This window comes from Carassius auratus, chromosome 8, assembly GCF_003368295.1.
Source record: "Carassius auratus strain Wakin chromosome 8, ASM336829v1, whole genome shotgun sequence".
NCBI classification, from domain to species: Eukaryota; Metazoa; Chordata; class Actinopteri; order Cypriniformes; family Cyprinidae; genus Carassius; species Carassius auratus.
The window spans coordinates 17,714,645-17,726,884 of record NC_039250.1 but is presented as its reverse complement, the minus strand read 5'-3'; the positions used below and the strand labels follow the sequence as shown (position 1 = coordinate 17,726,884).

Here is a 12,240-nt window from a genome sequence, read left to right as displayed (position 1 = left end):
CAAAGACAATCCATGCATATTCAGTCGTGTCATTTTTTCACTGGATTTACTGCAGTTTATAAAAATAAAACATATTTAAAAATCCAATGTAATGCCTTAAACCCAAAACATTTAAAAGTTTAACTGAATATTTTAATCTTAAAATGTTTATGAACACATTTCTCTAGTGTTTTATTCTGCCTGTCCATTTAATAATTTTTTTTTTTTTATTTCCGTTATGGTCAGTTATCATTAATGATCAAATGGCATATGTGGTACGAAGAAACGGCAAGTGTCCTCTGCTGAAGTTGTGGTTTATTCGGGACACTCCCAGTCCCAGTTTCATGAGGTGTTACTTAAAATGAACTGCCCTGGATGTCTTTCGTAGCATCTCATGGTTCAACAGAATTGCTTTAAATTACAGAGAATGAAAGCTGTGTCTCTGCCAAAAACCTGGTCACCCTAATTTTCAAAAGTGTGACACACTAATCCCACAGTAACCCAATACACTTTCTCAAGAGCTGAGGCCAATTAAGCCCACAAATGTTCCATTCTTTATTTCAGCAACAAATCGATACTAAATATTTTTTTTTTTCATAAAAATGTTTAAATGTGTAAATTGACTTACACAAATACTCGCGGTGTGCTCTCTTTTTATTTATTTATTTGCTAAACGCTAAACTTTTCGCTCGAATGTAGGTCAGAAGTGTCAGATGCAGTGCTCCCCCTGCTGGCCGGCGCCGGGAGCGCTCTGGATTGGCTCCAGGCGCATAAAGGCTGGCGGTCAGTGTGCGCGCCGCTGCTGCCAGAGACACTTCTGCGCTTCCAGAAGGGCAAGAGACGCACAGAACACACCGGCGCTAATGAGCTGGGGACTATTCTGAGACTTCAGAGGTTTTTGGTATCGTTCTTGCACTTTTAAACTGTTTGCGAGGAAGTCATCACGTGCTGTGGATTTTACTTTTTTTCTGAGATCATGAACTTAAGTGTTATACGCTGAAATCTTCATTCACGGAGTTTTAACCGGCGGGATTTCTAAATTTAAAGGTAACAAAAAACTCTCAAAGGCATATTTTCCGCCTTCATATCTTCTAAATTTATAATAGAGTGTATTAAGAGTGGTTTTTGTGTCTTTTAATTAAATAAGTCCAACTGTTGTATGTATTATCCGTTAACGCGCACGTTTGGGAACATATTCGGCGGTGTTTCGATCCCTGATGAACTGCCTACTGACGCGGAATTTTGGGCATCATGTGCGCGTTCGAATGTTCTAGTTGATATACTGTTCGAACGTGATTATGATGACTAAACTTCTGCACACTAGGTTTTAACACAGGTTTTAGGTTTTAGCACACTAGGTTTTAACACAGACATTATTTATTCCTAATATTTTTAGTAATTATTTTGTAATGAATTAAAGCATTTTTTTGTAAAATAGTTATACCGGGGCTAGTTGTCACAAGGGTTGTATCTCAGTAAACATAAGGTTCTGTATGTGTTTCTCATATAAATGTAAGCTCGGGGCAAGAAGTCACACGTTATATTGGTATATACAAATATTATTTATATTATAATAGTATTTTTGTGGCAAAAATTTTTTTTTGAAATACAGTTTACGTTTACATTTTTGATGTTTTATGTTTTGTTTTGTTTTTCGTAACTGTTTTCATTTAGCTTAAAATCTATAATACACTATTTAATCACAGAATCTGCTGTGACAACTTACCCCATAGAGTGTGACAGTGTAGTGTGCCTTGCATTATGTAGACAAGACCTAAATGTCTGTGTCTATATAGAACTTGTCTATATAGAAACCCTACCATAAGAAATATAAGTGGAATCAGAACTGAGAGTGAATTGATAGTGAACTTAAATTGCCAAAAGTGACAACTAGCCCCATGCTCCCATATAACATGTATTTTAATTTTACGTTTTAGGTATCTATTTGGACAACAGGACTCCATTTGCGTCTCTGATATGGGACTTTAAGTTTATACTTCTCATATCGTCTTTCCTGGAGTGAATTTGGCTGGTTTAAAACATTTACGCTCTTCCAGAAATGGTGGGGCATTTACATCTGCAAGCTATGGATGAGAGTTTGAAAGGAAAGAACCGGGAGGGACTGCTTGATAGTCCGGATTCAGGACTCCCGCCAAGCCCCAGTCCACCCTTCTACTCTCTGTCACCAGGGATCCTCGAGTCACGCTCCAGCAGCTGCTCAGCTCCAAATGAGCTGCAAGGATACTGCAGAAAGGAGAGCCGGGAAGGCAAACTGGTATGTATTCATCTAATGAAGCCTTATAGCTTAAATGAGACCCAAGAAAGCCATGTTCCTCAGTGAACATCCTGTGCTGGCATATCAACCAATCGGTGCACTGATTTTAAGGTTAGGTTTAGGGTACTGCTTGTTGTCCAAGAAAAGGATGTTAATGCAGGAACATGCTCTACTTGGGTAAATCATGAGCAGTATTTAGAACCATGCATGAGGACTATGAGTGCTATCAGTTTTAAAAGGGGATAAAACAATGCAATCAATAAACACACAATGCAATATGTTTGCATTTTTGAGGATGGTTATTTTGCACACACTTGTGACATTTGAACTGTTTAGGAGATATGAGCTATGTGTCATCCAAAGGTTTTCGATCCAGTTGTCATCCATCAGTTTTGTCCTTTGACAAATGAACTTGCATCTTAAATGCACTCATTCGCAAAAAAAGCAATGGGTTTAAGTTGACTACAACACAATTAGAAGTTCAATATTGTGCATTAAGAAAAAAGGCATTTCATACTGATTTTAAATAACGTCATAACTTGTAATACTACAGTCTGTTGTAATGGAAGTTGGGATTTTTTAAATTTGCTTCAGTCATATTCACCCTGGATACAGATTGACTTCATTTACTCATTCATACTGGCAGCAAACTACTTCCGTATAAACAGGACAATTGCAAAGTCACGTGAGAAACTGGTGATTAAATCAAGTAGTTCAATTCAAAACAAGATGTTAGTATAGAAGTACATATGCAGTTTGTCATAAACACAAACAGACAATGTTGACAGTGTGGAGGCCAGGGACAAATAATGAGAAGGAATAGGGCAGAATCCTGAAATAGAAAGGGGTTCAGGTGCTCGTGCCTCTGGAGATTCACTCTAATGAAGTAGGGATGACAAGGAGCGACCAGAGAGAGAGAGAGAGTTTCTGTAAACAAGTTGACCTTGTGTCTGTAACCGATCTGTGCCTCTGTGCCTCATAGCTTCCTCATAGCAACCCTTTTACAGCACATACACACGTGCAAACAAACAAGCAGTGCTGAGACACACACACACACACACACACACATATATATATATATATATATATATATATATATCATACTGGTACAGTATTACTAGACCGCGCATGTTTGTGTTACAGTATAGCACCACTCAAGTCAAGTGCCTCAGCATAACCCAGAGTCTTATTTCTGCATCTAAAAGGTTGCATAGCACGCTAAACTAACAGTGTCCACATCTGACACGACCATCCATTCAAATCTGTATTGACATCCTGGCAGTGTCCCAATACTTCAGAGTAACCACAATGCTAGAAGATTTAGATTAGCATAGAAAGAAACCTTTTCCAACACTTCTAGATGCACCTTGTAGAGCAAAAAATAAAGTTTTCCCTGAGAAAACACTGTTCGGCACTAGCAAAACAACAGCCTTTTTATTAAACAGATTCCGGTTTCTGCTGCTCGACTGTTAATGTGATTGAGCTGCATTTGTCTTTGTCGTGCAGCATAAATGCTTTGCCCGAGCACGCCACTAAGAGCAAGTATCTAAAGGCATTTTGGAGTGTATTAATGATCACTCAGACACTCCTCTTCAAGAAACATGCGTGCACTTGTCGGGACGCTGCTGCAATAAAGTGTCTCACTCGATAAAATAGAAAAGAGCAGCATGAATTTATTTGTGCAACATGAATTTTTCATGGTTATAAGCTGTATGTCTTTAAAACTTTGGAAAGATCACATGCCAACGTCAACAAAACATCTCTCTGTCATAGTGTTTCAGAATATGCCGTTTCCAAAATCCTATTACTTTAATGTATACAAATGTGGTGGAGCCTGCAGGCAACAGTATACTGTATGAGGACCAAATGCTCTCACAGAGTAAAAAAGAAAACGTAGGCATACAAAGCCATCTTTGTTTGCTGGACTTTGTATTTTCCGTCCATGGCAACCTTGCTTTGCAAAGGTTTGTCCATCCCTGCATGTATGTACAGTACACTATATGCAGTATGCATGTTTGCAGAGGATATGTCTGCCTTTTTCCTCTCATTTTGTGGCTGCAGGTCTATTTCGAGAGTTGTGTTTGCATAACGTTCAAAAAAAAATCTCTCCAATCTATTTTAGTGTGGCAGGCCTAACAGCAGAGCTGTTGCACTCAGTTGCATAAGAAACTGATGACCTCTGTTTGCTGAAATTAAAGTGAAGGGTGCAGTGGCACCTCTGAAACAAAGTAATGCTGCTTTATGACAACTCATTAGGGATGCATGATAATAAGCAACTTATCAACAGCTTCTGATTGTACATTTAGATTACCTGTCTATCTACAGCTCACTTGAAAGTTATTCTTTAAAAACGCTAAAACCGTAATTTGATAACACCGTTAGCAGGACTATAGACTAAAAATATATGAAACCAAATAAGGCAAAGATCCACCAGACTCCTCCAGAATTAAAACATTCAGTCAGCAATTTCAGGCCACTAGATGTCAGTATAGTACAACCAATGAAGTACAGCCCTGTGTTTGTATCCCCCCCTGCACCCCTCAAACTGCATGAGGATAGGTACCAAAACCTGCTATTAAATGGGCCCCAGGGCTAAATTATTAAAGACTGTACTGTACCCATAAGCTCGGACGATTTTAGGTACTGAAGAAAATAAGAAAATACACAATATTTGTTATAGCTACATAAATGTTAAGTTGCAAGTTGTATCTCGCCAATCATTTCTATATGAAAAAATATCAAGAAATTTATCAAGGATGCAATTCTGAAAATTCATACTCCAGAAGAGAAATCCCACTCATGCCGTGTCTGTGCCTCTCAAACATTACAGTGGGAAGGGGGTGGGGGATAACTTTAATAGCTTCGATTAGCATTAGTTTATCAGTTTATACAGTGGAAACAATGTGTGTAAATTTTTTTTTTTTCTATTTCAGAATATAAAGCAATGTTAATTCTGTTCTTAATTTTAGGGGTGCACGATAAATATCGTCCGTTACTACACAGAGCTGTTGTTAACTGACAAGCTGTGCAAATCCACGTTCATTAGCAGCACTGATTTGCGAAGCTTGTCAGTTAACAACGGCTCTGTGTAGTAACAGCTGCTCTATGTGAAATCACACACCTGATGGAATTTACAACTGATTAGAGAACTGGCTTTACTGACGAGATGCACATTAATTATTGGTCGATATTTATCGTGCACCCCTACTTAATTTGTAAAAAAATTTATAAACTGCAAAAAAAAGATAAAAATACTGTTAAAGTATAGGATCAATAAGAGTAGGAATACCATTAAAACAATGTATATTTACTTGTACAAGTGAAGGTTTGACTAGTTAGCATGGTCCCATTCTCCCCTGCTGGCAGATATTGTAAGTGCATCATCATTGCTGGCCTGTAACCACTATTTGTATTTGTATTTTTTTCTTTTGCAAGTTTCTACACATTTTTTATTATTATAGACATTTTGCCATTGTCTATCTATATTTGAAGGGCTCTCTACAGTATCAAATCGAAATGGTTTTTCCATTTAACATCGCAGTGATATCTAATATGATGTATAAGTATAATACCTGGCTTTCTCTTGCTATAATAAACCTCAGTCAATATAGTGATGATACTGTAATATCAAACTCTGTTCAGATTTGATTAGGATACTGTTGGGCTGAGCCAGTGTTGAAGGCTGTTGAAGTGCTCTGTTCCTGCTGAGATCTGTGTCTAATGTGACTGGTAGACTACAAGGTTTGTGTGTGGAGTTGCTGCACATTGTATAATGGCACAGTGGACACAGTATCCGTCCTGGATTTAACTCACTCTCTCTTGTACTCATATGGACACAGATGCACATGCTCAAGGGCACAATCCCTTTCTCACTGGCCCGCATCCATGAGACAAGACAACAGCATGATGCCAGAAACCTCTCATAAACAGCATATATGTTACTAACAGGAGCTATTTATGTAGGCTACTCACTTTCTTGCCTTAAACAGAGCACCCTCTGTCAACTTGAAAAACAATATCATAAATAGATAGTAACTGAATGAAACTTGCTTAGTGATGACTGATGCACTATTATAAGAATAAGAATATAATGATATAGGCTATAATTTTATTTGCACTAGTTGGTTTTGCATACATGCATCTTTAACCTTCTCGTTTACACCATCACAATTCTTCTGATTCCTCAAAACTAAAATAATTAAATTTCTAACTAACGAACTGAAGCAAAAAATGCAAATTAGAATGTAAAACCTTTAAAGTTAGCGTTTTCTTGATTTACTGGATGTGCAAGTTAAAAAATGTTCCGCTGGAGCTGAGGAAGAGCCCATATTTCCCGTGTCAGGTCAGATGACAGTTGGGCTGAAGGTACGCTGAGGGGGAATTGGGTTTTATGAGGTGTCAGAGACAGAAAGTGAGAAGCAGAGCGTGTACGTGCTGAGCGCTCACGTGGTGTGTGTGTGTGTATGTGTGTGTGTGTGTGTTTGATGACTGGAGCAGGTGGAGGCACTGAACACTCCAGCTCCACACACACTGCTTCACTGTCAAAAAAAAAAAAAAAAAATATATATATATATATATATATATATATATATATAGATAGATAGATAGATAGATAGATAGATAGATAGATAGATAGATAGATATAGATAGATAGATAGATAGATAGATAGATAGATAGATAGATAGATAGATAAATTTATTGTTGCCTTGGAAATGTAATGAAATAATTATTACAATTATTAAACTGATTTTTTTATAAATCTAAGTAGAAGTATTTGCTAAATTAATTTGACAAAACCACACAACTAAAATAAAAATAGAGAAACAAAAACTAATTCAAAATACTAATAAATAATATTATAGAACAATAATAATACTAAAATAACACTGCTTGAAATTTTATGAGACCCCATTAAAGCCTGCTTGTAAAATTATTTAATCTTCAATATAAAATTGAAATGGTTGAAAAAAGAATACACTCCCTAAAAAGACTCAAACTGTAAAGTACATTAGTGTTCATATTCAAACAAGGGTATAGTATTCTGGGATTGTTGCATGTTTGATATTGCTAAAATGTTGCTTTGCTAAATGCTAAACACTGTTCTGATTCAGAGGACAAATGATTTGATAGAAGAGGAGCAGTTTTCTTTTACCTTACAATAGTTTATTTTATGATAATGAAAGCTACTTAAAAAATAAATGCATACAAATGAAAATTTGAAATTAAATGATGTGAGAAGAAGAGACCATAAAATGATGAGACACACAAAACTAGCACTTACATGCAAGTAATCAGTTGCTATGGCCAGTGTAGCTGTATTATACAGTGTAGCTGTCATCATGCATGCATGAATTGAGAAGTACTGTATTTTGGATGTAAGATTTATGAATATTTGCTAGGACTGAACATCAATTATTATGAGTTGTAATGGCTAGCTTGATTGCTAATTCCTGTTTGTTTGTTTTTTGTTTGTTTGTTTTTTTATGTCTTGTTGTGTAGCTGCCATACTTGCTCCTGAACTCTCAAGGTCCAGATGCAAAGTCACGCATGTACCCTGTGGTCTATGGAGAGAGCATCGAGGTTAACCCCAAACCAGAAAAAGAGATCAAGTGAGTGTTAAATATTTTTGTGGTTTCATGGCCATCCAAATTAAAGCTGGATACAAATGTCTGAGACCAAAACAGTTCTGCAGCCCGTAAGTTTTGCCTCTGTCACCACCTCTGTTTGAAAACCTGCAATTGCAGCTGTTCGAGGAATGATCTTCCTTGTGTGGGTTGTGCTCCGGCTCGGCTCCAGCGCTGATGTATCTGATGTTTTGAGAAGTGTGTGGCAGTCAGTCACCGCACCGGTGTGGATATTTATATTAACTTCCCAATCACAGATTCTAGCCTACATCTTGGAATATATGACCCAAATAAGACATTTCACTGGATATTGTCAACTGAACAAGCAAGTAACAAGTCTGCCCAACTTAGGAAAAAAGCATTACAATAAATCGTGCTACCAATGGTGATTAAGAATAACGACCGATTGGCTCATATCACATCAAACCGTGCAAATTATTATTATTGTTATACTTTATTCTCAAATGATTCATGTAACAAGAACAGCATTGCATGACTGAGTATAGAGTGTATTAGTGTGTAGATTTCTGTGCAGTCTAATCTAATTGTCATACTCTTTGAATTTCATATAAGAAACTCTTTTAACCCAAAAAGCAAACTATGCTCTCTTCAAACTGGTTGTCTTTAAAATACAAATCTTGTGTAATCCAAGGCTATTTGCAATCAGAAGCAGATTTAAAACTGGAAAATAATTGAAAAAAATCCACGTGTTTCATAAACCCAATCCTTTCTGGAATACAATCTGCCATCAAAATGATTCATTTAATTATTCTTGCTTCTGTGAGAAAAGGCTATGAGCGATCCTTCACCTGCAGGATCCTCACATGCAATAGCCTAATAGCTGGGGCAATTTACTTATGTTTACAGACGTGACATAATTATGCAGTGCCATGTTCGAATTTCCTGCAAAAAATCTATCCATACCAATGAAATTAGAAAACATTAAAAAAAAAAAACATTGTTAATCGGGCTAAAGTATGGCAATAGTTTTGAACACTGGCTGGTCATGTACTTGCTCAAATATTGATTTTGGATCATTTTTAACAACAAAAAAAAAGCAATGGACTGCAGCTTTAAACATTTTGACTGCAAAAAGTTGTATTTAGATCTCTTTTGCATTAAAGGGATAGTTCGCCCCCAAAATGAAAAATCTGTAATTAATTACTCACCCTCATGTTGTTCCAAACCTGTAAGTCCTTCATTCATCTTCGGAACACAAATTAAGAAATATTTAATAATATCAGAGAGTTTTTTTTTACTTCTTGCATATATGGCAAGAGAATGGTCAAGGCACAGAAAGGTAGTAAGGACATCGGTAAAACAGTCCATGTGACAGTGGTTCAAATGTGATTTATGAAGCTATGAGAATATTTTTTTGTGTGCATTGAAAAACAAAACACAACTTTATTCAACGATTTCTTCTCTTCCGGGTGCGTTTTTGAGTGAACTATCACTTTAACTCCACGAGTTTGTGTGAATCCTGACGATCATGTTCTTCATCATGATTTGAGAAAGGCCAATGAAAGAACATCTGACCGTTTGTAGGGATATATGATCAGTGGCACAAATTAACTTACTGGACTTGTGAGCTAGAAATAGTGCAGAATCAGAAACATTTGTTCATTATTGTGCATAATAACATCTCTTTAAACTTTTACAAAACCTGATTTCCAAGTTGGTCTCAGAGCGAACATTCCCATACTTTCCTGAACCTGTTTAACTGACGGATTCTTGTCTTCTGACCGCCGTCAGGTTCAACTCTGCGGTGAAGTACGCTTCAGACAGACACTTCCGTGACCAGGTGTTCTGCGCCCAGGTCCCGACCGCCACATCCTTCAGCGAGACGGTGGTGGCCGTTCAGAACTGCACGTGGCGCAGCTACAAGTCAGAGGTTCACTTCGAGCCACGTCACAGGCCACTACACTTCCAAAGCACCACCATCGTGTTCCCCAAACACACCCGGAATACATACCGCACCACGCTGAACTACAACGGTAACAGAAACGCAGCCGGGCGCCGGCGGTTTGTGTCCACAGTCAGGCTGGAGTCCACCGAGGACGCCAGTCCATGCATCATTTACACAGAAGACCTCTGAGAGACACATAGGAGAGATGTGTTATCCTTCCCAAAATTGGTTAGAGAGCTACAGTGAGAGTACATGGACTAAAACCCCGATCCAACGACGGAGGCTCAGTGAGGGTCATTTTGTTCTTTCGCTTCCAGTGACATTGGTACTTGATGTTGGAGATGAGCTGGAGTTGAGTGTGTGTTTGTGGTCTTTACATATGTTTTACGTGTCAGTAATGTTTTTATGTACATCTGGAGATTTTTTCTTTTAATTTTAATATCCAGTCGTACCAGTCAGGTGGAGGGAAAAGCATTTGGGGCAAAACAGTTTCTGCCGTTTGCTGATTCACAGGCCCGCGAGGAATCTAAGCCCACAGAATTCCACTGAAAGTTCCGCAGATTTACACAGAACTCAGAAGAATGTCAGTTCCAAATTCCAAAAATTTAAACCACAAGGGTATAGATCTTAATAAATCTTTTTATTAGTCATTAACTGTCTGGTTCTAAAATTTAGCTTGGTTTTATTTTTTGTTTGAATACTTTGGCTAATTTGATAAGATTCTATGTGGGCCTACTTTTATTGTCTTAGCATTGCTGATTTTTACAAATTCTCAAACAGGAAAGAGTTAATAATTAAAACAAAATGCATAAGCACATTATATGTGGACAAGAGCGCAAAGTCATTAGACTTTAGTCAGGTTAGATACTGTATGAAATTTAACACAATGTCAAAAATGAATCATGATTAAGGTTTACTGGCATTAACCTGTAGACTATCAGAACTGGCTGAGGAAATATAAACTGCATTAAATTGCACTTATGTAAAGTTGTTGTTTTGTTTTGGCTGTAAATGTGTTGGTATGACTAAGGACAGATCAACGTGTAGGAGCACTTGAAAGGTTGGACCAAAGATTCTGTAAAATTCAGAGAAAGGGAAATACAACCTTAAATATTTCCTCCCTTTCTGTTTGTACCTCAGAAAACGTGGAATAAGAGTTTCAGAAAACGCCCGGCGTGCTAATAATTCAGTGGCCAAAATAAGAGCTGCACTCACAGAACGACAGGAAACAGAAGGTTGTATTTGAAATAGCCGGACTGAGCATGTGTTAGAAGAGAGAATTCAGCGTATTCTGATCTCAGATGCTGGATTTGTGAGACAGGTTTAATCTCTGAACCGAGACGAGCTTCTTTGACCTTCTGAAGCCTGTACGGTTGTCAGAGGTAATGAGTCATTTCTGACATTTTTCGGAGCCAGTTTGTCCCAGCCAAAATCTAGATTACCAAACTCCTGTCTCCTCCAGCGAGTGTATTTCCTCTTTTGTGGAGCAGAGCTGTTGTTGTTTAGGGATGTGATGAGATGTAACGGAGCAGAGATTTTGGCATTATGGAGGTGTAAGTACTTCATGTCTGTCTTATGTCTGGACTATACTCTATCAATTCTGTAAAAGCTGAAGTGGGTTTTGTAAATTTGGATCCCTTACCTCATTCGTTTTCTTTTTTTAAATTTCTGATTTTATATACTGTATTTTTCGGACTATAAGACGCACCTGAGTATAAGTAGCATCAGTCCAAAAATACGTCATGATGAGGAAAAAAACATATGTAAGTCGCACTGGACTATAAGTCGCATTCATTTAGAACCAAGAACCAAGAGAAAACATTACCGTATACAGCCGCGAGAGGGCGCTCTATGTCTTCAGTGTAGACTACAGGAGCACTCAGCAGTATAGAGCGCCCTCTCGTGGCTGTAGACGGTAATGTTTTCTCTTGATTCATTTCTCTCGGTTCATGTCAAATTAATTTGGATAAATAAGTCGCACCTGACTATAAGTCGCAGGACCATCCAAACTATGAAAAAAATTGCGACTTATAGTCCGGAAAATATGGTAATAGAGATCTTCTGGTGACTGAAAATAGAAAAAACGATGACAGAGTATGTTTCCATCTGGTATGAGGATGTGTTTGAGTTTTGAGAGGAAAAGCTTGACAGTACAAATCAAAAGAGTTTAACTAGTGTAATACAGGAAACTAGTGCATGTGTATTACATGACACGATGAAAAAAATCACCAGGGGGAAGATAAGAGATTAAATTACAGGAAGGCATGGCTCAGAAATGACTTCCTGTTCACTCAAGATGGACATTTGATAAGTTGATAGAGGAATGTTAGCAATGTGTTGAAAGCAGATCCGAGGGGAGGTGTTTTATTTCTTCCACATGTATTAAATTTGATGATTACATTTGTTTGGTGTACAAATACTTTCCGCTAACAGATGGATTTTGTTTGATTTCCTA

The 12,240-nt window shown here is 37.6% G+C and overlaps 1 protein-coding gene across 2 annotated transcripts; it reads left to right on the top strand.

Annotated features, from left to right (window-relative positions):
* Window positions 1-774: 774 nt before the first annotated feature.
* LOC113107454 (refilin-A-like) lies at window positions 775-11,558 on the top strand. 2 transcript variants are annotated; one of them, XM_026269975.1, is made up of 4 exons: window positions 775-1,026; window positions 2,037-2,254; window positions 7,755-7,864; window positions 9,632-11,558. In XM_026269975.1, the coding sequence occupies exons 2-4, from the start codon at window positions 2,039-2,041 to the stop codon at window positions 9,972-9,974; spliced, it is 669 nt and encodes a 222-aa protein (XP_026125760.1). In that variant the 5' UTR covers window positions 775-1,026; window positions 2,037-2,038; the 3' UTR covers window positions 9,975-11,558. The 2 variants fall into 2 exon arrangements, with proteins under 2 accessions (XP_026125760.1, XP_026125759.1); XM_026269974.1 differs by having other exon boundaries at window positions 1,917-2,254.
* The last annotated feature ends 682 nt before the right edge of the window (window positions 11,559-12,240 follow it).

Bases quoted from the DNA above. Each gene is read 5' to 3' on its own strand.
- LOC113107454 (XM_026269975.1), top strand. From the start codon at position 2,039: ATGGTGGGGCATTTACATCTGCAAGCTATGGATGAGAGTTTGAAAGGA. The intron at 2,255-7,754 runs GTATGTATTCAT...CTTGTTGTGTAG, and splicing joins AGAGCCGGGAAGGCAAACTG to CTGCCATACTTGCTCCTGAA. The intron at 7,865-9,631 runs GTGAGTGTTAAA...GACCGCCGTCAG, and splicing joins AAACCAGAAAAAGAGATCAA to GTTCAACTCTGCGGTGAAGT.